Source organism: Xiphias gladius, chromosome 12 (genome assembly GCF_016859285.1).
Source record: "Xiphias gladius isolate SHS-SW01 ecotype Sanya breed wild chromosome 12, ASM1685928v1, whole genome shotgun sequence".
Classification (NCBI taxonomy): domain Eukaryota; kingdom Metazoa; phylum Chordata; class Actinopteri; order Istiophoriformes; family Xiphiidae; genus Xiphias; species Xiphias gladius.
The window spans coordinates 7,269,747-7,295,954 of record NC_053411.1 but is presented as its reverse complement, the minus strand read 5'-3'; the positions used below and the strand labels follow the sequence as shown (position 1 = coordinate 7,295,954).

At 38.3% G+C, this 26,208-nt stretch overlaps 1 protein-coding gene across 3 annotated transcripts in view; it reads right to left on the bottom strand.

The window, feature by feature from the left end:
• LOC120797585 (pyruvate carboxylase, mitochondrial-like) overlaps window positions 1–26,208 on the bottom strand; it is a 283,931-nt gene that overhangs the window by 27,613 nt on the left and 230,110 nt on the right. For all 3 annotated transcript variants that reach the window (XM_040141374.1, XM_040141375.1, XM_040141376.1), the window contains exons 15-21: window positions 25,920–26,141; window positions 17,517–17,673; window positions 14,309–14,549; window positions 12,247–12,414; window positions 11,141–11,222; window positions 4,759–4,916; window positions 3,728–3,814 (exon numbers count right to left, since the gene is read on the bottom strand). In XM_040141374.1, the coding sequence (XP_039997308.1) occupies window positions 3,728–3,814; window positions 4,759–4,916; window positions 11,141–11,222; window positions 12,247–12,414; window positions 14,309–14,549; window positions 17,517–17,673; window positions 25,920–26,141 (1,115 nt within the window). The remainder of the gene's footprint in view (window positions 1–3,727; window positions 3,815–4,758; window positions 4,917–11,140; window positions 11,223–12,246; window positions 12,415–14,308; window positions 14,550–17,516; window positions 17,674–25,919; window positions 26,142–26,208) is intronic.

Sequence of the window (26,208 nt, the reverse complement as noted above, 5' to 3'; positions counted from 1 at the left end):
GTTTGATCTGCACAAAAACTGCAACACTTTCTGGAGTCTCTGCTGAAAGAGACAGAGTAAAGAGAATAAGCAAGAAATGTGAATACAAATTTCCCAAAATGTTTAACTATTCCTTTAAATACGTCGTCATGCTCTTTTGGAATTTGTGATGGAATTTTTTTTCTTCATTTTGCACTAAAGGCTGACACCTTGTAGCCTTAACAATTGATCAGTTATTAGGAAAACAATCTGTAGAATAACTGAACGCAGCACTAAAAATAAATATATAGTTTTTGGAAAATCTGAACAGTCGTTTTCCCACCGCTAAACAGATCCGTTTGTAAGATGTAGGCCATTTGCGAGATGGTGAAAATGTTTGTCAACCTGATAATGTAGTAGCCAATTAATCAAGCACTATTTACTGTAATATACAGTACAGGATGTTGTGGGAATACCTTGTGTACTTAAAAATGAAACATACAGGAAGGTTTACTGTATGCTTACAGTTGTCAGAGATGACATCATTAAAACATGCCTGTAGGTATCTGTTCATGTATATTTTGCCTGTTTTTTTATGTTGCTTCAGTAAATATACTCTCAAGCAAAGATAATAAGTAGCTGTAGAAATAGTGGTGATGACTTACTACTATGATCTTCTGACAATGGGGTTTGTGAGCTTTGACGTCATACTTTTCAAGCGATGTTGCAATACTGCGGGCTGTGCAAGGGCACCACTACGTGACCAGGAGGATGATGAGGAGAGAAGCCACTGGCAGGTGTGCATCAGACAAGAAGTGCATAATACCTGACATGTTACAGAACATTTGTATGAAGAGGACAAAAATTCCTGTCCCTGTCAGTTCTCCAGCAGCTCACCACTCTGTAACGCTGTATCAGTTGTTGTGATGTATCCTTTTTCAGGGTTTCTTCTATAGAAAGACTTTTCAGTGTTGTTTTTTCACTCAACTTAGCATTCCTCTTTTCCAGTGAACAGCACTGCATTTCATCACACACATCCATTTTAACCACAACTGGGAAAAAAATGCTGCATAAAGCTAACAACACAATAAAACATTCAAGATGAAAATAAGTTAGAAAATATTCAATTATGTAAAAGTCTGAAAAAACTGAATTTCATGCTGGTCAGTGGTAGATTTGATCCACATTTAAGAATAAGAATTGAAGCACACCTTGAATTTAAATACCTCACGAATTGAAGAAGCTGCGTAGAGCTACAATCATCTTAGCCTTAAGAGGATTCTTTGAAATGAAGTCAGGCGCTCTCTATTTTAGAGATACCGAGTTAATATATAATACAAACGATATGCTTCAATTGAAGACACCATCCTGGTAATGCCCCCTCCTTGTCTATTCTGCACCTTAGTCTGTTTCTTCTTTATTGATTTGAATGAATTCAACAGACCTTTACACACATACAGTAAATCCTTACCTGTGCTTGACTTACTGACCATACTGGCCTCTCTCAGATCAATAAATCCCTCAGTAAGTAGTTCTCTTTCAATACTGTTATACATTTTTGCCAAAGAATAGATAACCTTTCACAACTGTTCAATGCATGCCATATACTTTTTCATCCTACATTCTGCTAGCTGCACATGGCCCTGTGTGTCTAAATGTTTTTACTGTAGCAAGCAGTGTGGTAATCACACCCCGTAATGGCTCATACTTCCCTGCTACTGTACAGTACATGCAAACTGCTGCATGATCATCATCACGGATTTAGGCCGATTTTGTGAGTTTGCACTGGGTGCTCAGCAAGCAATGTAATGATTTTACTCGGTTGCACATATGGAATTAATAATAAGCTATAAAAACAGGCTTATGAGCATTTTATAAAATAATAATTTAGGACACCCCATTGCTATGAAGCAAAAATTAATAAGAATTAATAAGCCTAGGAAAGTGAGCAATCAATTAAATGCAAATCTCTTTTATGCAAATGCTTTGATGATTAAACGTTAAAACTTTTCAAAAATCTGACATCATTAGAGTTGTCTTTTTCATGGTGAGGAGGCGCAGTGTACTGGACAACAACAGTCCTGTAGATATTCCAAATTTTGTATGCATTTGGTGTAAAGCGGTCTGGAAATTAAGTCCTCTGACAAGCACAATCCTTCATCCACGGATCTGAGTATCAAAGATATGGCTTTGCAGTGCCGTGGGTGCATGTGTGAGATTGGGAGATCATGGTCAATGTATATACCTTGGTTGCTCTCCTTACCCCCAGTGTAGTGTGTGGTTTGACTACTTCATATCTGTATCTGACAAGCGCACTCCTCCTCCCTTATCGACAAGCCGACAGTGTGAGAGACGCAGCCATTGTCAAGCTAACAGGATACAGCAGAGAGGATAGCAGGACCCATAGGCACATTAAGCCAACATTGGCTTGTGCACTGAAGCCCGCCGAGTCTTAATTGAATTGATAGAGAGCAGGGTAGGGGAGGTCGGGGGAGAGGAATTGATGAGGAGGAAAGAAAATTACGGAATGGGGACCGAAGGAGGAGAAAGAGAGAGGAGGAGGCGGCAGAGCAATGGGGAATATGACAGAGAGAGAAAAATAAGAAAGATGGCTGGATAATAAATGTGTGTAAAGCAGCCACAGAATGAGATAGAGAAAGGTGAAAAAGAAAAGTGAGAGGGAAGCTTGATAAAGAAAGAGAATGCAAATGAGAGAACAAAATAATTAGAGAGTGACTGAACATGATGAAAGAGGGATGAATCTATTACTAAGCTGTGATGGTAAATAATGAAGGAAGAAAAACAAAGATTAAATGAAAGGTATTGAAAAACAAAGAGGCACGCAAGAGTTGAACTTTGGCTGAGAATGAAACTGTTGACTACAGAACTGGCAATAGAGATCCGTCTCCACAACTAGATTAATGTGCCCTTCAGGAAATCAACCCAAAACTAGTAATGGAAGTTTCTGTCCAAATTAACAAAGTAGGCTATACAAATAATAAAACTCAGTATCAGTGCTGAATAAAACTGTCCTATTGAAATAAAAGTTGAAGTTCAGTTAAAACTACCTGGTACATGGAGAGGGGAAAAAAAAGCCTAATACATGATATTAGGTATTATTTGCCAGGTTAGGTTAAAATGTCTAAGTAAGGATAGGACGAAACGTACTTGCCCTTATAGTTACTTAATAGAGCCAGAGAAGGTCAAACAGTCTGAGGCTGAAAGTGAATCCAGACAGCACAGAACGGTGGATGTACCAAACTTAATCTGGGATTGTTTGGCTGAGCCATGCAAAGAAAGAGGGGCAAGCTTGGCAGAAGCAACTAGTATGAGGTGCCAGTGTAGAAATAACAAATACATGCCAAAGTTATACTTGTGTTTTCCGAAGATCATTTTCCACAACTTGTATTAGACATGATGTAATGAGAAAGTGCGCTAAGTGAGCTTACTTAATGCACAATGCGCTTGACTTTTTGCACGCCATTGTTTAACGTGCAGGGCTGTTCATTTTCCCCTCCCTGTTTCAAGCTGCTCTGTATTATAGGATAATCTTCCCATTTTAAGTGATGTGGTTCTCTTAAATCTAAGAGCTGCCTAAATGGTGGTGAGGTGTGAAAACACCCCTTCAAAAACCTACAGGTGACATCACTGCCCCTGCATACATCTTTGTTCTTACAGTCTGTGCCGCTGGTAAAACTAATGTCGAAATTGCACAGCTACAGTCTCGACAATAAAGAGGGATTTTCGATGTTTTATCTTCATGTCTCACCTTAATGAGGTCCCCTAGTAGTTTGTTGGCTTCAGTGTAGGCCTTCTTCACCTCCTTGAATTTATTTCCCAGTCCCATACTATGAGCCTGCAATCAACCACAGTGAAACATGTAACAGTATGAATGAGCAGAGTAAAAATGATCTTTTTATTACTCCCTGTTTAAGGACAAAGTCAAGGCATTCTGAGCAATTTGGTGTCAACCTGTGATTTAAAGCTGTACTTTGTGTAGTGACACCCACAGCTCTTAAATTTATGGTGAAGATGCTAATGTAGCAAAGGCCAGATCGGCCAGTACGACATCCACTGAAAAATGTCATTTGCTACATAGTACGTTTGTTTAATACTCGATATAAACAGAACATTGTTTTCCAGTGGGTACAGAGCACTGTAGATTCAGTAACCTTCAATTAGTTACAGTTTTCAGCGGGTGACTGTGTAGAGTATAGACACTGTAGACTCTCCTTTGTACTTAATGTGCCGTACAGCATTAAAAAAAGACACCAAAATAAGTTGCTGAAGCAAACATTTTTATTCAGCATTTTTAGTCAGAGTTTCTAGTTACCAGTAGTCACACTTCTAGCATCTTCACTACCTTTGATACACGCAAACATCAAAAAATTGTTTATACATACTTTTTCAGAAAATAAGATTTTCTCCAGATGATTCTATGTTTTTAAAACAGACTTTACACCTCTGAAAAATTTGAATATTACATTTTCTGTGTCAACGCTCCTAACATTAAGCTGTCGATTACAGTAGAACAAGTGCAAAAACACACTTTATAGGTGTATTGAGTTGGAGTTGCATGCAAAAACTGTGGATATTAATGTAATGTTACACTGAGCTAATCCCATATTTACATCCTCTCAGATGCACCAACTGCCTCCAATACTCCATCCTAGGGAGCTAAAAATGTAGCAAAGAGCTTTGTGAAATGCAATTTAACTTATTTAGCTCCAAAATCAATCACTGACCAAAAAAAAAAAAAAAAAAACAATAACAAAAAAGGTCCAGAATAGTTCACTGTACCTGGAAGTGAAGGTTGGTGTACTGTCCTCCTGGTATCTCATTCTCATAGACATCAGCATTGCCAGATTTCATCGTGGCAGTGCAGTCAAATGGAGCATACAGGCCTCTGGCTACTTCCCAATATTCACTGTAGTCAAACACCTTCTCCAGAGCAATGCCTGCAACAGAGGAGAGCAAAATGACATTAGATCAATGGTCACCATGCACTTTTCTCTTAATTAGCCTGGAAAACACTGACCTACAGAAATTTGAAACTGAGTTTACTATTTGTCTTACTAAAAAAATTGTAGCAAGGTGCAACAACAAATGCTCAACACTTGGTAATATTTTTGTATTTTCAGGATATAAATCTAAAGTGTGGAATACAGGGAGAAATAAAAGCTTTATAATGAAGTTGATTTATTAATGAGTTGAATTTGGTTTATTAGAATCATGTGCTGTATTGACCAAGATGAACATGTGTAAAGCTTTGACAAACTGCTAATCCATATTTAAAGCCACAATCTGTAACTTTCTGATCATTTTTGCCCTCCCTACTGAAAAGAGGGAACTGATGTGTTGTGGAATCTTATGAGGCAACCTGCCATTTATCTGAGTTAGTCATCTCAAAACTTGTGCCAGCCAGCAAATTGTGACTGTTTTGGGCTTATGCTATTGAGTTTGATATATGAAAATATAAACATGATGTGAAACTTGTTATATTTTTGACATTGAGCTGAGTTTTTTTTTAAGCAGAACAAGTCCAAGCCATCAGGTAGTTATGGATGTGTCTCATAGAACAGTATGCTGGTTTCTATGATTTACTATACCAGGATCCTCATTCTCAAAAAATAAATAAATAAATAAATTTTAAAAAATTTGCAAACCAAAATGTCAGCCGAGACATCTCTACTGTATATAATCTGCCAGGAGCCCACTTTTGGACAACTGTTAAAAATTGCATTAAGTCAAGAAAATTTTGGAACTAAAATGGTTTACAGGGCAGAAAAGCTTGAACAAGTCTTAACTACAGTGTAGGCAAAGTGTAATATTAGCCTTTAAGTGAACTTGAATTCACACTGTATTTTCATCTTGCCTTTGCTACTTCAGAGCCGCACATTAAAACCCTATGATATTTTGTGAGCCATTAAAAAAAAAAAAAACAAACATATGTTGCTCATATTCATGGCATTCTGCTGCAGCCAGTTAAGGTATGCTAAAGCTAATTACCTTGAAGAGATAAATCTGCTTTTGAGTTTTTGGCTAATGATGACAAAAATCAGCCATGTTAATGAGAAAAACTTACCTTGTTACACCCACAACAAGCTTGATTTTTTTGATTCAAAGCAAGTACATACTCCAGAAAGTGTGTGTGCTTCCAGTGTGATCTTGGTGGGGAAATTGAGCTACTGTGAACTTAATGTGCATGTTGTTATTCCTCAAATTCAGTGGCCTGCCAAGCCAGTCAGTAATTAGTTCCATTTCCTTCTCTGTTTGAGAGCACAATTTTTATAGATTTCATTAATGCTTCTACTGTGAAATTACACTCTCTATTTACAAGGGAAAGTGATGGCATGTTCAATGTGACAGCAGGCTCTGTTGATTCAAATGTCAGCTCAGGTCAAATTTCACCCATCCCCACCTCATACAATTCATGTACTCATGGCGTTCAGTTAATTGAAAAAAAAAAAAAAGACGGATATTTGCAACTTTCTACCAAATAAGTAACATTAGAAGTAACTGTGAGTTCTCCCAGCTGAAAACACAAAGAACTCTGCCTCTATACAAAACTGTGAATACACTGCATCATGCTCTGCTCCACTGAAGCTACTGAGGCTAGGTGATAGATTGTTAAATATTGGTGTAAAATGAGGCTTCTTTAAAAGAGGACACATTGTAGCTCTCTGACTGTCAGTAAATTTCACCAAAACCATTCACCTCTGTTGTAGCTATGCTGGGAATATTTCAGCAGTTCATAATATCCACATTTGGCCAGTTATGTTAATGAGAAAAATACACCAGCTGGGCAAAGACAGGCATGGAGGTACACTATCTTTGTGTTAAACAGTTTTAGGGTGGATTTTCCTAGTTGCATGAAAATCTATAGATATTGCAGACTCATTATTACATTAAGTGTACTGTAAAAATATAAGGCTTTGAGCGACATCGCTAGCTCCAATGGTAAGGTCAGTGTCTTAGTAAAGGACAGTGGTTGTACTTTATTACTTTAATAGACCAAAATGCATTTTAGAGTGGGGTTTGAACCCTAAACCTTTTGATGGGGAAGTAGCTTTTCTAAGAGGTGAGCTACAGCATCTACCAGAAAAACTTCTTTCCATAAGCATACAGTTTCCTGAAGAGAAGTCAAATTACCCAGACACCACACCCATATGAGCTGGAAAGTCTTGTGAAGGCTGAATGGACTGACTTAAATGATCAGAAAAGCGCTTTGACGAGGATTATCGGCAGGAGCATCGTTCTCAACCAACAGAAAAAGTTTGCTATAATGAAGCCAGCATACTAAAATTGTGTTGTATCTACTCTATGTCCCTACGCTCTGTGTGAAAGACCTAACTTGCCTATTTATACACTGTATCCTATAAATATGGAAAACAGCTACAAAGGTTGTGGGCTCTAAAGTTTGAAAAATCAAGCTAGAAGGAAATACAGCATTGTTTTTTTCTGGATTGCTGGTTATACTCCCAAAATCAGCAATGACTATACACCATTACACCATGTGTCTGTATACCAAAGACATGTAGGCACATGCATATCCATAGATCAGTCATTTAGACAGCTGCTTGGCAGTGACAAAGTGCCATCAATATACAACGCATTAGCAGTGCAAACTCACTAATGCGGGAGACAAACAGACAGAGGCGCACACACATATTTACATTCATAAAGTTGTATACGTTCTCTACATCAAAACAGATACTTAGAGTTATGGAAAGACAGGCGCACACACAAAGCTTGTGCTTGATGAGATGATGAGGGCTAACCCAGACACATAGATGAAGACAAATGAGACATGAGAAGATTCAGGTAGAAAAGAATGGAAAACTGAACTCAGATAGATGAAGACAGGGAAAGATGAGGGAGGTGAACAAGAAGCTTAATGCGTTCACCTGCCTCTCTGGGTTCAGTGGCTGTGAGTGAGTTTGTGGTCTGAGAACTTACAAATAGTAATAGTAGTAATATCTATGCTTTGTGCGATGTGTGTACATTCTACAGGGTGTGTTTGTTGTCTGCTACATCGTGAATGGATCCATTGTTACTGCAGCTGAAAATTCCTCATTAAAACCATGCAAGGTACATGGGAAAAGGCCTTAAATGCTGTGTCGATTAAACACAAAGAACACTTCAATGTGTCTCATCATTCAACTGCACAAGTGGTTCCGAACAGCAGAGTGTTTTTAAATGACAAAATGAACGGGTGTGTGTGCACAGTGTGGCTGACAGAATAAATAGACTGAAATCTTAAAGACAGATTAATTAACCAGTGTTTTTGCCTTTTTTTCTGGACAAAGATAGTGTGGGAGATACTGAGGGAGTGGAAGGGAAAGAGCAAAGAGAGAGGCAGTTTTAGGAATTGAATTAGGCATGCAAAGTGTTTTTTTATCACTGAGTGAGAGAGAAGGAAGTAGGAGGAGGACTGAGAGACAATATGAGAGAAGTGGGGGAATTAGGAAAAGCCATAGCAGAGAGAGGTAGAGGAGGCAGAGCACACGGTAAGATGGGAGCAAGAAGGGAGGGAGTGAAGGAAAGCAGTAAACAGACTAAGGTCAAGAAGGTATGAAAATATCCAAGGTAGTGCTGTGCATGATTACCAAAGTAGCGAGATAGGCAAACGGAGATGGAAGGGGGAAAGGCATAGAGAGAGGCATAGATGAAAAGAAGAGACAAGCACAAGGTGACAGGTATAAGAGAATCTGGAAGTGAGGAGGAGTTTGTCTGCATGTGTATGAATAATGCACGTGCCAGGGTCACATGAGGATAGAATATATGTATGCACATGCATGTGTGAGTGTGTCTGGGAGACATCCTGCATCCCAGTCTCAGTCTCAAGTGAAGCAAATTAAAATTCTATAAACCAACAGACTTGAAAACCTTTCACTCTTGAGTAACAACCTTGTCTTTCTCTCCCCCTCACCTTTTTTCTGGGTGCTGCATGTTCACAAATTGATATTCTGTCACTGAACTGGACTGTGTCTAAATGATGGGAGAGTTTCTCTCACTCTGATACTTTGATGCAGTAATACGTCATTTTTCCTACATTGCCCAGTAAAATATTTGCTCCAGAGAACCTGTTGGATTCAACAGTCGGTTGAGCGTGTAGATGGAGAGAGCAGCAGTGAACCAAGAGGATTTCTTTTCAAAGCAAAAACCACACATCATACTCAAATCACAGCATGTCTTAATGGCTCTGTTGTTGTTGTGACGATTACAGAAATTGCTTACTCTTCTGTGACAGATTTCTCCCTGTATGATTGTTAAATATTGCTGCAGAAAAATGAGTCTAGAAAAGAAGCCTGTTCACATTGGAGGACATCCTGACGAACTAACACCACCAGGACCTAATGTTTAACGTCACTCCCTGCTTTACAACACTGCTGCCGCTGAGCTGGAGATATTAGTGTGACATCATGTTGGCTGTTTGACCACTCACCCGTGGAAATTAGGTGCAGCAAAACACAACAGTACGTATGTAAAATAGTACAATTTGCAGGTAGCCTGCATGATTTTCCAGACAGTACTAGTACTAAAGCAGCAGAAAACCACTCCTCACCATGTGACATAGCATCTATGAGAATGTATAAATAAACATTCAAAGGATGCAAAGGGAATGTGGGCGAACGTTTCACTACTGACTAATTGTTCTGTACATCAGAATATTAGCATCAGGGCTAGTCATAATACTATGGCAAGTCAGAATGGCCAAAGTGTTATTGACCTGCATAAATTAGGGTTTTACCTCAGACCACATGATCATCAAAAAACAAAGCTGATGTGATATAATGTCCCCCTTTGCATGGAAGCAAGACACTATCTGTTCCCACCTCATCAGAACAGAGGACAAGGAGGACTTGTTTTACACCAAGTTGTCCATTGAAAACATCATCTGCATTTAAGATACTATACAGTAATAAACTGCTTAGAATTTTAATAGTATCCTGCACTACAGCATCAGACAGTACATGAGCTGTGCACTGTGAATAGTGTAAACATAATTAAAAGGCTTTTCGTGGTTCTGAGTAATGGAAATGAGCTATCAGAACTAGTTAGTAGAGCTGAGTTAGTTTTCCCTATTGCATTACTCTGCATAATTAAGCAGCAAACTCCATATCATTTTTAATTCCTTTAGACTGTTTCATGTACCTTCAATTTTAACAGCAGTTTTACAATGGGCTACTTTAATATATTTTCCACTCTATACCCAACACTGTGGGAGGCAGAGGTCACCGAGCCCAGCTAGATATCAGTGAAGGGAGGGGCTCCAGCTTTTTCTCAGCTCATGAAAATTTCATTGAGCGGAACACAGTGGAGAACAAAAATCCCAAAGAGGAATGAGCACATTATAAATCCACCCTTCCACTTATGAGTTGACCTGCTCAGAGGATAGAATAAAGCTGTTTTGGTCCAGAGTGTAGAGAAGCAGGCTTTTGACTGAAAGATCTCCAATAACACCACACAGAACATAAATTTGAAGCAAATGAGTAACCAGCAACCATTTCAAAGTTACCTTGGGAGAAGCCTTTAACCCGTAAATGCTCCAGGGAGAGCTGCTCATTGGTCAGAGTAGAAAACTATGACTGTACTGGGCAGCAGGTTTCAGTTTTTAGCATGCTGTGGTGAAAACAAGACCACCTTACTCAGTTCTACAACCAATAACCATATGGGAATATGAGCCTCAGATGTGCTGATACTTATCATCTTCTCATAACTATTGGAATTGTTCATCATTTCATGGATCAGGAATGTTGTGTTTAACAAAGCATCCGTTTTTTAATGACCACGTCAGTCTCTTTCTTTTGGTCTGTATGTCTGTTTTCCATCCTCCTCTCATAACTGGCGGTGTACGTTATCACTAAGCTGAATGCGTCTGTCTTTCTGACCTTGGGCCATAATTAGTGGTGTGCTCTGTCATTTATTGATTTGTTGATCGGTTCTTCCCTCATATAAAGTAGTAGACTTTCAGAAAGACGAGAAATATTTTCTGGGCGGGTCTGGTCATCTAAGAGACACAGTGTTTCATTAACAGCTACATGCCTCAATGAAAAGATTTATGCGGATATTTGATGGTGTTTGTTGCAACATATTTTTCCAACCTGTTCTATATGATTGACTTTACTCATATAAAACAATGAAAAAAACATTCTGTAGTGTTCGAATGCCCGCTTACCGGTGTCAAGCTTGGTCCCCTTGGCGCAGGCCACGATGGCTCCCATGCTTGGCTGAGAAGTCATGCCAGCCATAGAGTCAACCTACATAGAGACAATCAATATGAATACTGTTTCACTAAAGCCTTAATCATTGTATAAGTGCATTAATGTGGGTCCACACTTTCGTGGATTGATTTTGTATAAATGGAGTAAAAGGTGTGGTGTACTAGTCTGCAAATCTGTGTGTGCATGTAAGTATTATATATACACACACACACACACACACACACACACACACACACACACACATTATATATATATATATAATATATGTGTGTAAAAGCAACTTCAAAAGGTAGAGGAATTTTATCTTCAAAGACTCCAAGGTCTTGGTTTTTCCTTCCTGCCCTGTCGAGTATATTTCAGCATGTTTCATATCTTGTTTGTTACTGTGCATGAATGCTTTATTACATGGCACAGTGAAAAGACACTTAAACCAATGAATTTGATACAAACAAATGTTTTTAGTGGATGTGTCTGATCCATGGTGGACACTCGGTTGTTTGTTTCATACACCTTTAAGAAGAACAGAACAGCAGAGCAGCCCAAAACTGCAGATAGCAGCCAATTCTTGTATTGAAACTACCCATGCTGGCAGCATGCTCCAGTGAACACAGCAAGGGAAACATTACTGTCTTCAACAATTGTTCTGTGATATTTAACAATGCAAACTGCAAAAGTTGGTAGAAAATTAGTGTTTGTTCATGGTTGTTCAGATAACTTGTGGGAGGAGCTTGGCTTCCAAATAATTATTTCAGCTGAATGTGTATAGTGATTGGTACTTGTTACACGACAAGCTTCCTACAGTATCATGACCCTGATGTAAATTTTGAATTACAGTTATCACTTTCCACAACTTTCATAAGTTAATAGAAATTAGAACATTAGATTGTTTTATGATGATATATATGGATTTAAAACCTCTTGGTGGCATTTTTAAATAAATGTTTTAGTTGCATAAAATGAAACTGAGAAAATGCAGTACATGGACTGGCCCCTTTCGAGACATCCAAAGCAACCTTGACCTTTACTAACATGAGGGATCTGTAAAAATATGAATACTCACAGCCACATCAACCACGTCAGCTCCAGCCTCAGCACAGGCCAGCATAGCAGCTACACCGGCTCCAGCTGTGTCATGTGTATGCACATGGATGGGTACATCTGGGAAACGGTCTCTCAGAGCGCCGACCAGAAGCTTGCTGGCTTCTGGCTTCAGCAGGCCAGCCATATCCTGGTGAGATGCAGAGAGAAAGGAGGACACATTAGGAGGGAGTGGTAAAAGGGTTGAAGGAAAAATGAAATGAAAAATGTGATGTTTGACACAATATATTGAACAAATATTTGGTGAGATTCCGTTAAAATTAATATCCCACATCCATTTTCTCTTTTAGATTATTTTAGATCCACACGTACATTTCTAAAATTCTTTACTAGACTAGACTCCTGGACACTAATACATTAAAACACAAACAGACCTTCTTCTAGATGTGTTTTAAGTAGCTTTCTGAAACATAAATTTAGGATTTGGGGTCCTTGACTAAGTCAAACAAGATTAATTTCTACCACCTGTCGTAGTCCTCATTATTGAGAGAATGTGCATGCATCACTGGCCTGAGGCTGCTCATGAAAGCTGGAGCATACCACAAAGTGTTGATAATTTGGTGGATTCAAATAAGTAAGAACAGACAAAACAATGGAAACAGGAAGAACATATTCAGTAATACCAAAATCCTTAAAGTTATCAGGACTGGAAAAGAAGGGGTATTAATGACTGACATTGTCCAAATAATCGTGTCTTGATTTGACAAATTAGTCTAAAGTTAAAACTGCCACCGTGGAGGTTGAATTTAAACCAGTGTTCATCTTTTAGGAATTTAGTTCTGTTCAAAACCTAGCTACATCTAGTCCTACACCAAACCATGTGTGAGAAAGTTAGTTTGAATTAATCTGGTTCAAAAAGACGCCTATGAAACCATAGGTGGCTGTTGTAAAATCACACTTTCATAGATCTCAAGAAAAAGATTAAATATGTACTAGAAAAATAATATTTAGAACAACAAAATACTGATTAAAGTTGAGGGTTTCACAGTCTTTAAAAGACGGTTATAATGTTATAAATCTCTACTGATATTACCAGAAGTTCCCAAACAGCTTAGACATTTAGTTGAGCTCCCTTTGAAGGTCATTTCAGTCCTTGAAGTTATAATGCATGCTCATTTCCTCTTTTAAAAGTTAACCTCATTAGCTGGGCAAGCCATTTATGAGACTGCCACTGCTGCTATAGTTCACACTGCAGGAGAGGGGGAGTTTATCATTTCACGTTTGAAAATATTCTGTCATGCTTGGATAGAGAAATTAATTTAATGTGAGCATAATCAGCCTATTCATTTAGATAAGCAGCTCAAATATACAAGTTATTGCAGAAGGAGCAAATAAAAAAACCTCATGTGTATTTGACAGTTAACATGTAGTGGTTTCTGTTAATCAAAATGCTAATCAAAAATGAATGTATGGTGATTCGTGTGCAAAAGTGTTTTACTTCACCATGATATACTGGTGAAGTTGGTCATTGGAAAAGCCAGGTTTTTATTCATCTATTTTTGTATTTAGATGAACATCAGCTAACATGCAACAGAATTAAAGCGAGTAGTTGTGATAGTTGTTGAAGCACAGGTAGTCACATTTATACATATTTAACGCAGGGTAAAAGACGTGAACAAACACACACCACACCATTACTCCTTTGTCTTACCTGCCAGAGGAGTTCCATCATAGCTTAAACCAACTGAATACAAAAAAAGTTTGCATTCAAATGCCATGTAGAGGGTACACAGACATGTCAGACAGCCAAAATGTTTAGGTGGTAGGTGGTGCGGGCCCTAAATATATTGACATACATGCCAAAAGAGTTTGTATACAAGCCTGATCAAAGGAGTATTTGCAAACACTCTTCTCATCTGTTTTTATGTTCTTTGGGGCAAGGACTTCCAAACAGAGGCAAAGAATAAGTGCCAGAATCTTTATCGCAGGGAAGAAAAAAATGGCTTGTTGTAGAACTCTAAGTAGCAGTAAACAGCTCTCAAAGCAAACACTTACAATACTAGATCTTATTTTTATTTTCCCACCTTAATACACAAGATGTGGGTTCCAGCCTTGACAAGCTCATCTGCCAGTTTCACATAGTAGTCCAGGGAGTACTTCTGCCTCATTGGGTCGGACACGTCGCCTGTGTACGAGATGGCAGCCTCCACTACACCACCTGCTGCTCCAGCAGCCTCCATCCCCAGCAGCATGTTTGGCAGGTAGTTCAGGGAATCAAATACACGGAAGATGTCCATGCCGTTCTCCTTGGCCACCTCACAGAACCTGGAGGAAGGGGGCGGGGGCGTAATGTTAGCTAAAAGCACATATTTATATTTTAAAATTACATTCAAATCAGAGGCAGAAAGAGGTAGATTGGGGAGGTTATCAAGACACTGAGCCCTGCAAGATTATCACACAATCTCTCTCACTCAAACACTTATGTGTTTGAGTTCATGCACAGTGTATCCCAGATAACAGCGCATATCCGGGTTGGGATAAGCTGTTTATATCCATCTCCATATTACCACTCATAAATATCACTGTACCTGTGTTAATACATTTTTCTCCCTATTTCCATGAAAAGTGAGCTTACACAGCCTGCAGGAGCACACAATAACTCGAGAGAAACGCATACCCGCCTCATTATCCAAACTGCTAGTGGTAAACCCCTCCTGTAATAGCCTTGGCCCTGGTATCTTCATCAGATTTTTCATAACCGGGGAGAGTGCTTTATGTTGCTGTGTTGCTGTGACTGCAATATTTACACACACTGAAAAGCTTTCATTTTGGCAAATAAACAGATACTTAATGTTGTGCCACAAGCTGATTACCAGTCCAACATTCGCGTATCCAGTATTTATTTAGCACTGCAATGCATACAAGTGCTTTTTGTTAAAAACTTTTTCATTCAAGTGAAAAAAAAACAACCTAGTTAGCAGTTGTATGACCCTTTCAATCCTTCACACGTTTTAGATATTTTAAAATTTTACACTCTTCTTGTGGCAGAGTGTACTGTACTGTGTCCCTGGGAAATGCACTTTAAAATCGATGAAATGAAATTACACAGGGATCTGATTTAGGTAATGAAGATGCTTAGGCCACTTGGCTGCGGAGAGAGTGACAGAGTGAAGGAAGGATGGAGAGAGAGCCAGGCAAACAGATCAAAGCCATTAATCACAATCGCAAATTTTCAATGGCAGTCCCCTATTTGGAACACAGAGTGAGTGGGGGAGAGGGATATGAAGAGCAGTTGGGGTAGAACGAGGGAGTTAAAAAAAGGGAAAGAAGTGTATTGCAGAAAGATGAATGGAGTTGGGGGGGGGGTCTGCGTGTGTGATTCAGTAGGAAGGCGGGAAAGGGGACAACTGCATTAGTTATTAAGCCATTACTAATTTATCTGAGGTAAGGAGAATTGCAGAGTGTATATGGGTGTGTCCTTGTACATATCTGTGTGTGGAACTGACTACAGGTGTGTGTGCTTGAGTATACATGAGTCATCCGCATAATCGAGGTAGCTTGTGAATCCATTTGGAAAAGTGTTAGAGGCGTGTGTATACATGTGTGTGGGCACAGGAGTATTTATGGTGCAAATCTGAATCAACAATATGTCTGTGAAATGTATGTAACTCACTGAGCATGGCAGGAGGCAACAGGAACACATCAACCAAATTGACCTGATTAAATGCGTGTGCCAGTTGTGTGGTTTGAGGGTAGCTACCTTACAGTAAATCCATTCTGATATATTTAGAAAGAAAGCAGCTGTGTCCGACGGTTTCGTGTTACATAAAGAGTCTGATTTATACAATGTAGGAGAGAGTAGGAGGAGAAAAAAAATACTGTCTCAAAAGTGATCAAAAGTGGAACTTAAAGGAACTCTTGTTCTCAACTGAGGAACTCCATCTGCTGAGGACTGCCTCAAGATGTGGTTGAAAGCACTGGAAACAGCAAGTAACATGGACCTTCTGTTTGTTAAGCTATCCAACTATCTAAAAGTTACTCAAAATGCAAAAAAAAAAAAAAAAAAAAAAACAAAAACAACAGAATGTGCCAGTTCAAGACAGAAAGAGCAAAGACAAAACAAAAATCATTGTATGTCATCTACAGGGGTGAATTAATGATTGAACTGATTGAGAAAAGGGTTTTTTGTATTATACGTATGTATGTCCAGTACTGACATGTAATTTTATCTTTTATGAATAATCATGTTAAACTAAATAGAAATAAATAAACTTAAAAATAAATTCTCGAAGTATCCAAAAGTAGTGTAAACCGAGAAAAAAAGTAATAGGACTTGAGAGGAAAATTCATACTTAAGAAAAAAAAGGGTTGAGAAAAAAAGGACTGTATTTCATAAAGGTGAATATATGGAGGGATTGATTCAAGTGTCCTGCACCACATGGCATCCAGTGCATATGGGCTTAACTCTAACCAACAACAACAGCCATTAGGATCACGTAAGAAATCATGAGGTACACACACGCATCCATACAAAAAAAAAATCAACAGACCCAATTTACATAAGAGAGGAATCCTGCATGAAGGATAAAGGATACTTTATCCTGGCAACCAGGCTTTTTAAAGAAGTTTTTCCAAAACTAAATCCAAAACATGTTCATTATTCAAATTTTGTTGATGAACAAATATAAAAACATGATTAAGAAAGCATTATGGTAATAGTATGGTAATGACCCATAACATTTGGCTTTCTGTTACTTCTGATGCCAAAAGTAGGTTGTGTCTTGTAAGAAGAGTAGGTGTGATAAGCTGTAGCTTCAGCTAAGCTACATCTTTTTTTTTTTTTTTAAGAAATCTATCCTGTGTTGCCTTGTTTTTACTGTACTGCTTTGTTAGGGGTAATTGCCTTTCTATTGTTTTTACCTAATTGTGTAATTATTCAAGGACTGCAAGAAATGCCTGGCTAAGCTTAGACAGACAAAATTATGTATGGAGTTGATGGTCACCCATGTGGTTCCCATGGAAACAACCCAGTCAGGGCACATTTTATAAATTGATAGAGTGACAGACAATGAAGCTGGAGGAGCAGCCGCTGTGTTCAAGACAATCTCATTCAAACTGATGTTTTGTAACACCTCAATAAGAAATATAAACCAAGTTTTTGGACAGTGTATGGATTTGGACAGAAATAGAGAAGACTGTGTGCATGTTCACAGTAAGACTCTGGCCTGTTAGCTCTTAAACATTGGATGGAAGGGTAACATTTGGGAGCGTGTATGTATATGAGGGACTCACTTAAAAACAGCGTTGTCAGGGTAGTTGGTGTAGCCCACAGCGTTGGCCCCTCTCAGCAGCATCTGGAAGGGGACATTTGGGATCAAAGCTCTCAGCTCTTGGAGTCTCTTCCATGGGCACTCTGACAGGAAGCGCATGGCCACGTCAAAGGTAGCACCTAATGACAGACAGACAGACAGAGGGGTGGCAGTTTATTTCAGCTGTCATCTCAAATCTCATCTCTCATCCCAATTTTGATCTCAATTTTAGACTCAAAAACAAGTATTTCAAACTCTTCACATTATCCACACACACAGATGGCACACACAAAATACACACTAATGGCTGCCCAAATAAAGTATTTGATGAAACTTGCTCATTCTAACACTTCCTTTGTTTCATTTTAAAGTCACTTTAAAATCTAAGTAATGGGAAGGGGTGAAATGGGAAGGGGCGAAAGTCCCCCCTCTCTGGGGCAGTAGATTAGCGAATCTCATAACCATTTATCATATTAGCGAGAAATATTGAAGCCTCCAGTAGTTTTCTGCTGATCCAATACAGTCATCATTAAATATCATTTTCTGAAACAGCCATACATTTAGACATGGAGAGAATACTAAGCACAAATGCTTGTTCCTTACTCAGAGAAGCAGTGGTGCCGTGGAAAAACCCTCCTCTATCAGTTTTTTTTTAAATTTTTTTCACTCCCGATTTGGATTTTAGCCTATGTCAGCATCTACTAAACTACATTAGTATTAATGTTTCATAGCATGTGAGATATCAAGCTGTGATACTGAATGAGGAATTCATCTGGGATAGCAGAATTTACTCTAATAATTTGACAATGAGAATGAAGATTGACAGCTGGTCCCACAAGCAGGACATTACGCATGGGCATTGCTTTATTCTGAGTTTCTGGTAGAACAGGCAGCGTCCAAACTGCAGTGAGGATGAGCTGAAATAATTGAGATGGATGGATCGAAAGAAGCCATTTTAATGCAACACCCACATTTGCCAGCAATGTATTCAACACCCCATGTAATGTTTAATGATAGAGGAGAGAAAAATGACTTTTTTGGACAAACTGTCTCCAGGAAAAGGTGTTGTGGGAATACATGGGCCTGTAACATCTTCTGTTGGTGTGTTAGGTAAGAGTAAATTTTACACAAAAGTCAATAAAACAGTTTTTATGGTCTCATATTGGCAAACTCTTTACTCCATCCAAATTTCCCCTGGTGGGAAAATAAATTAAGTTAACGTCTATTTCATGCTGTTAAGTCCATAAAGAAAAACCCATGATGAATAAAAATGATTAATATCTATAATTTGAATCCTTGAGTTACATAAGAAGACATCTCAACATTTATCAGCATTTTTGCTTAAGTGAGCAATTATAGCCCCGATGCATCTGACGGTTTATCCTGCCAGATCAATTTTTATGTCATCTGTGATTCCACAGCTCACATTCCTTAAAAAATTAAAAAGTACTCTAAAACACTGATTATATAACTACTGGACTGAACACGATGCACACACCAACATGATCACATACAGTGATTAAGAATCTGTAGCTTTACCATCTGATAAATTTGCCAACTGTGAAACAGATATGGGGAACCATATAGATACACTATGTGACCCATTTCATATCACTGTATCTTCTATGGCGTTGAGAGGAATGCTATATCAGGAAGGGACTTAATCCTCAAAGGGCTTTCACAGGCTTAATCTCTTCAATGATTCATTCTGCCTTTAAGCAGCTAAAACATGTGAAAGCAATATTCCCTATCTAAGCACCCTCTGTGTAAAAAAAGATTCTTGCATAGGGACAATGCGTCAGGGTAACAGTGTTCAATACTCATGTGGTCATCTCCCTTTAGTGATTTGTTTTGGAGTTTTAAGTGATATGAGCACAGCCGGGCATAATATTCTTTATCTCTGATCACTTTGTAATAAAAGCACATTGTATAGGGACCTCCTATGAAGAGAGGCATGATTCCTCTTGTGGTCATTTAATGATTTATGAGGAACTGTTTAAAGAAATGGTTACAAGCTGTCACTGAGGGACAGTTTGCACTAGAGCTCAACTTTTTACTACAGCATTTTAGTCTAATTTGTGCTTCACAACTTAAATCAATATGAGGCGAGCACATGGTTGGCAGCTGGTGAGTCTGGGAACTTTGGTATTGAAAGTCGAGTGGATAAAGGGTGTTTAACAACTAACTGCCTGATATTCCTACATTATCCTGAGATAAACTATAAAAGGTTACAACATTCTTTTATTAATGAGGCACTCCAATGATTTTATAAATGGAGTTTACTCATCAAGAAAACTACTCATCCTATAAAAACAGTTCTGGACTCTGGAGAAACCTTATGTAGTCTGAGAAAACAACCTCTGGTGATGTCTCTGATTGAGCTTGAGACCTCAAATTTTTAACAAAAGGTCTGTATCATAAAGTGGAATCATAGAATTTTAGAGAAGTGTGCATTTATGGATGGATGTTCATGGAAGGTCTAAGGAAAGAATCTACTGATTTGCATTATGGGATGTGTAGGATCCAGTGTTTTTGGAGCTTGACCCATACAAGGGACTAAAAGTGTAGACATCTTGGCCATTTCTTCTTTTTGCAAAAGTAAGCAAACTTAAGTTATGTTGCACTTTTCAAAACAGAAATTACACAGTGGTATACGGAAAGAATAAAAATGAAACAACGGTATGGAAGAGACAAAGATGATAATATATAAAATGTTAAGTGAACCCACAAAGAAAAAGTGAAATTATGAAAAGCCAAGAAAAAATGGGTAAGATAAATTGTAAAAATGTAAACTGGTTTGGTTTCTTCTTGACTCACTCTCTCAAGTTTTCGAACTTTAAAATACAAATTTAAAAAATGAAAATCTATTTAAAAAAAAAAAAAAGGAATTGGTGCAGCCCCATGCAGGCTTGAAACAGTGTAATTGCTGAAAGTAAGTGATAATTACTGACTATTTTTTTGTGTAAGACAAATAAAAACAGCACACTGAAATTAACTTTGATTGTCAAGAGAAAATGCAGTGTCAAATTACTTGGTGGCAGATCCATCACTGTTTTCTAAATGCTTTGATGTTTATACTTACTCAAATTATTATATACATACTGTATATATATTATATTAATAATATCAATATGCACAGGAAGACACTCGTTCAAAGATATTATACTGCCAACTAGTGAAGTTGCAGGAAGGTGTCAGGGGGATCTCTCTTTCTAGAATTTATTCTGCCTTTAAAATGTTTAAATAATTATGAGAAAGTTCTATTCTGTTTTCTCTTACTCATAATCATACCATGCAGGAACTACTGACGCCTCAAGAGGATCCACTAGCATATTATATTTCTCTTCAGTGATTCACTTGCTCTACACAACTTTTCATAACTGAGAGAGACAATTGAATCTTAAGCTCCTCAGTTCATAACATCAACCCATTACAGAATCATTGTGTCAGGATGTGTTTAAACTTCTCCAACTCTTGTATTGCATTTGATTTCAGTGATGTTCTCTTACTGTTGCTGTATAAATTGGAGAGAGACAAGCATATACTCACTTTCTGTAACTTCTTTATGAAGACAGAAGACTGTTTAAACTTCAAGCACTTTCACTAACAAATGATTTCAAAACTGGACTCCCACTGCAATTCAAACATTAGTCCTTTATGGGAGACACAAAGTAAGATCTATTCACTATTCTCTGCAGTTTTTACTCAGAGATGTTACTGCATCAAATACCCAAATTAAGAATATTTACCAGTGTGCTCAGTTGTGAATACTTATACGTTGCACTGAAAAATAGTCATTTGAAGCCTTGAAAGGGAATTGATGACATTATTTGATCTTACTATTGATTGTTTAAAAGGAAATGCTCACTGTTTTAGCTCAAACCTTATTAAATACATATTTATCACCATTTCCTATTGAAGCATAATACAACCCCACCAATTAGTTTTCAGACCTGCAAACTCATTAAGGGTGAAAAAGGTGTGTGTGTGGGTGGTTGGGGGGGTTGGTGGTGGTAGCTACTAAAATTGAGTGTGTTTCCTTCTCTTTAAAGTTATTGCCATCCTTCCTGACCCGTAAGCTTTGTAAGCCATTTTCAAATATAAAATATAGCCTCAAGCAGCGATTTCGGGTTCGAGCCCTTTTGCACTCAACAGAAGGGAGCAGCTCAATGGGCCAAAATTAAAGGTGTAGGCAGCATTGAGTAAGTTTCAGGCTTCGCAAAGCCGAAGAAAGTCACTTCAGCTAGTATAATTCTTTTTAAAGAAGGCGTGAAACCAATCACACACTTGTTTCATCATCACAAAGCCTGCAGCAATTCAATAATTTTTACGCTCAAAGTTCAGCAATTTGTCCCCCCTTAATCGAATTTGATTCCAAAACACAGCCTGAAGATATGTACCCAGATTCATGATGATTGGACAGATCGTTAATGAGTTATGTCCATTAAACCTTCACAAGCCCCGCTCCTTGTGAAGTTTATTGGTCAATATCTTGAAAACTAAATAAGATATCAACAAGCTTTCTGCAACTTTTGATAAGCTTGGTCCAATGATTATTTTAAGACAATTTGGTCAAATTTGATCAAACATAATAAATAGTTATATTTCACTCTCACTTTTGGCACAAAGTCACAGAAAACAGCCCTGGAAGTGGCTGGCTGGCAAGCAAGATACAGACAGACCAAGAAATGCATTTCCTAGCGAGGTTAGTGAGGCGGACAGAGAGAGATGCGCATACACTTATTTGCTATCATCAAACTTTGAGAGGACTTTACTTGATTGCTGTTCCCGCAATTCGCTTTCATGGTGTTTTTTTTTTTCTCCTGTAATGACCAGGATAGTTTTGCTTTATCCTCTTATTGAAGTTTTAAACACTGACACCCACTTTGTCACTCCTCCAGTTTCAATAACTCATTAGATCTACATGAATCACACAAATGAACTATGTTGGATTCAAAACGGCGATAAGAGTTTTGAAAATCTTACCCAACTGCTTATGCTTCTTTCTGGCTTTTAAACAGCGCAATGTTTAAGCTAACTTAACATAAGTCTCAGTTTAGAAAACAGGGAGCTCCTAGAAAATTAACATCTTTAATGTTCAACCATAAAATGGTCTCAAAGCATGCTATCTATCAGGTTTTATTGACCATTTTGCACAGTTTGTTTCTCACACAGATGAAGCCAAGAGAAAAACCTGATAGAAAGCTCGGTTTATGCTCTTTTATCTTTACTTTTATCAAAAACATGCAGACATGTCTGACTGTGCTGTGAGCTTCCCATTTCCTAAAAGGAGTTTTATCACAGTCTTTGAAGGACTAAATCATCTCCCCCCCATTGGACTGTGTTTAAACTCAGTGAGGCTGCAGCGGTGTGGTAGGAACATCAGAAGTAAAGCTATCAGTGAGGTTGTGTAATGCATGATTATAAATGATGGTAAACAACATTTGGTAAACACATTTTAATATGGCCTAGGTTTAAAAAATGGTGGATATATCTTTTTAAGGCTTTACATATTAGATAATGAAATGTTAAAAAAGGCATTTGTACGCCTCACAGCACTTTCCTCTTTCAGAGCTGGCTCACACAGTATAATGATGCATACAGGGATGAGGGGGTTTCCTGGTATCAATTCAGCAATTTCATCCAGAGTGAAGGACTGAGTTCACTGAGAGTTTTCACTGTATCTCTTCAAAGATTTACTTTTAATGTAACTGCTCAAACACAGCTAAGCTGAATACATATCATCTTTCTGTGGTCAGTCTCATAATAACATCACAGTATACTGGGAGATGGAAGTTGGGAAGCATTTTAGCCCTTTTTAATCGAAATATCTCCTCAATAATTTACTTTTGCTATAGCCTTTTTATCTGTTCAAACATGAGAGGAGTAGACAGTTGCTTAATGTGAGATCTGCTCAGAGTTCAACAGTAATGAAATATATTGCTTTTCTTCCTAACTGGTACACTATGATCAGCTTCCAGGAGGAATTTAATCTCAGAAAGGGTGTACAGCATCGAAGATGTTTCACTGGAGACTCCTCTCTCCTGCATTTATTTTTTTCTCACTTTGTTCAACCATCTAAGGATGTGCTCAGTCACTGAAACAGAGCCCCTTTTTGCTTGAGGCTTTTTGTTGTTTCGTTCGTATGTTTGCTCTTGTGATCACTCCAAGTAATATAAGCATAATCACTCTAAGTAGTTTACTATAATTGAGCATTCAATTAAATGTTTCAACCTCAAGAGGTGCGCTGGGCATATCTCTTCCACAAATGTGTATTTCCTAAGTATTCGAGTCTTCAGATGGGAAAAATGAATTTACTCCTCGAAACTAGTTCATAACAATTGCACTTCACATAGGACCATTATCTAGAAGTGTTGATAATTGGTCTAATTGCCAACTGTTTTCATCTCTGGCCAATTTCACAGTAATTGAAAATTTTACAGGGAACAGTCATTGCACTGTTCATGCCTCAAGAAGTTTCAATAATGCATCCTTTTCTCTATTCATTCAACAGCAGGCAAAAGGTACAGTCTTTGTATACTGAGGCAACTTGCTGAAGACTGACTTGTGGGAGATGAGATGGAGGAATGAGATGCATTTTCAATGGTACATTATTTTTCACAGCACAAACAAATAACAATAACAAACAACAACAGAGGTACAATCACTGTCATCAATGAAACATGAAGCAAATCTAAAGCAGGAGTGGGAGAGAATGGTAAGTACAGATTCGGTTGTTCACACACCTTAACATGGGGGAGCACACACACAGATAGATTAAATAGATAGATAGTTGACGTAATTAATACTCGGAGGGTAATTAAATTGTCAAAGCCGCCAAATACATTAAAATACAAATATCAACAGATAAACGAACACAACATCTGAGAGGAATAAGCAGAAAGAATGGATGGATAAGGGGTGATACCGACCAGTTGTCCGATTATAAATAAGGTACCTATGAAGGCATAAAGTGCTAAAGATTAATGTCCAGATACAGTCAAAATTGTAGTGTGCAAAGAGCGAAGTGATTCGAATAATAAATAAAAAGGTAAGTTCCAGTTTGAAGGCAGTCCTGATATACTCAAGTGATCAGATATATTAAAGTGTTCTGGTTGTCCTGAAGTACAAAGAGTTAATAATAAAATAATTTAGGCAAGTTTAGTCCAGGAGCAGTTCAATGTCAGCAGGCCTGACAAAAGCAGATGAATTGAAAAGTCTGATAGCACCCAACAGGAAGGACCTCCTGTTTTGCTCCTTAACAAACTGTGGTTAAAAAAGTCTGTTGATAAAGGTGCTCTTAAGCTTGCCCAACATGTTGTGTAGGGGGTGGGGGGCTTTGCCCAGGATCGCCAGCAGCCTTGCCAGCATCATCTTCTGTCATCAGCCACCTCTTCCAGCGTGACCAGCTTGGATTCAATGACAGACTAAGCCTCCTTTATGATTTTAATATTCAGTCTTTGGGGTCCTTTGCTGTAATGCTTCCTCCCCAGCACACCAAAGCATAGAGGATGGTGCTCTCAACAACAGACTGATAGAACATGTGGAGCATCTCGTTGAAGGATCTGAGCCCTCTCAGGACGTAGAACCGAAGACTTTAATTTATATGATAGTCACTGAAGGAAGGAAGTTCAAGTCATTCTTACATGGCTGCCTGTATGAGATCACATATTACAGGTATCCCCCCCAATTAATTGTGTATCTTCAGTGGGATTAACAGTGGTATTGCTTTTTTGGTTGTGTATCATTTAAAGGAACATTTTGATATTTTGGAAAATAGGCTTATTCAATTTCGATACTGTCCTCAAATAAAAAATGATCCCATATGGCGTCTGTAAAGGCAGGTTATGATGACCCATAGATAAGTTTTATTGTTAGGCGACCTTTAGCAGCTGTAGTAATTATGACACGGGAGACTGCTGTTCGTTTGTGTTCCATGAACTTAACCACGTGTTTATTATTGTAACCATGACACTGACGGTCTGGTATGCCTACGATTATTTGTCATATCATAGGGTAGTGATAAACAACAATATGGTCATTTAGATTGGAGAACTTGTTGTCGCTTTCTTACTTAAGAGTCAGATGAAAGTAACAATACCATTGTTATGTCTATGAGCTAAAAAATTAACCTGGAGCCAGGAGATGGTTAGTTTAGCCTAGCATAAAAATTGAAAGGAGTAAACCGCTAGCCTGGCTCTTCCAACCAGCACCTATAAAGCCCTGTTTAACACATTATAACTCATCTAATCAATATGCACAGAGACCAAAGTTTAAAAATGAAAGTGTGGTTTTATGCAGAATTACGGAACATTTTGTAACAAAAATTTCTGTAACAAAAATATTCCAGATTGTCAAGACACACATTTAACGCAGTAAAACTCACCCCCCCAGTTCTCCAAGCTGAAAAGGTTGTTGAAGTTGTGGCTGACAAATGGTGAGATCTTCTTCAGGTCGTGGGTCCGAACCCTGGTTGCCAAGAGTGACTGGTGAGCATCCCTGAATGTGGTATCCATTAGCAACAGACCTTGGTGGGTGCGGACTGCCTTGGCGAATCCCTCAGGACCATCACGCAGCAACACGTCACGGAAACCTACTGGAGGGTCGCCTATTAGTGAAGAAGGGAGAAAGAAATTAATATAAAGAGAAATTTAATGTGGAAAACAATGTAGAGG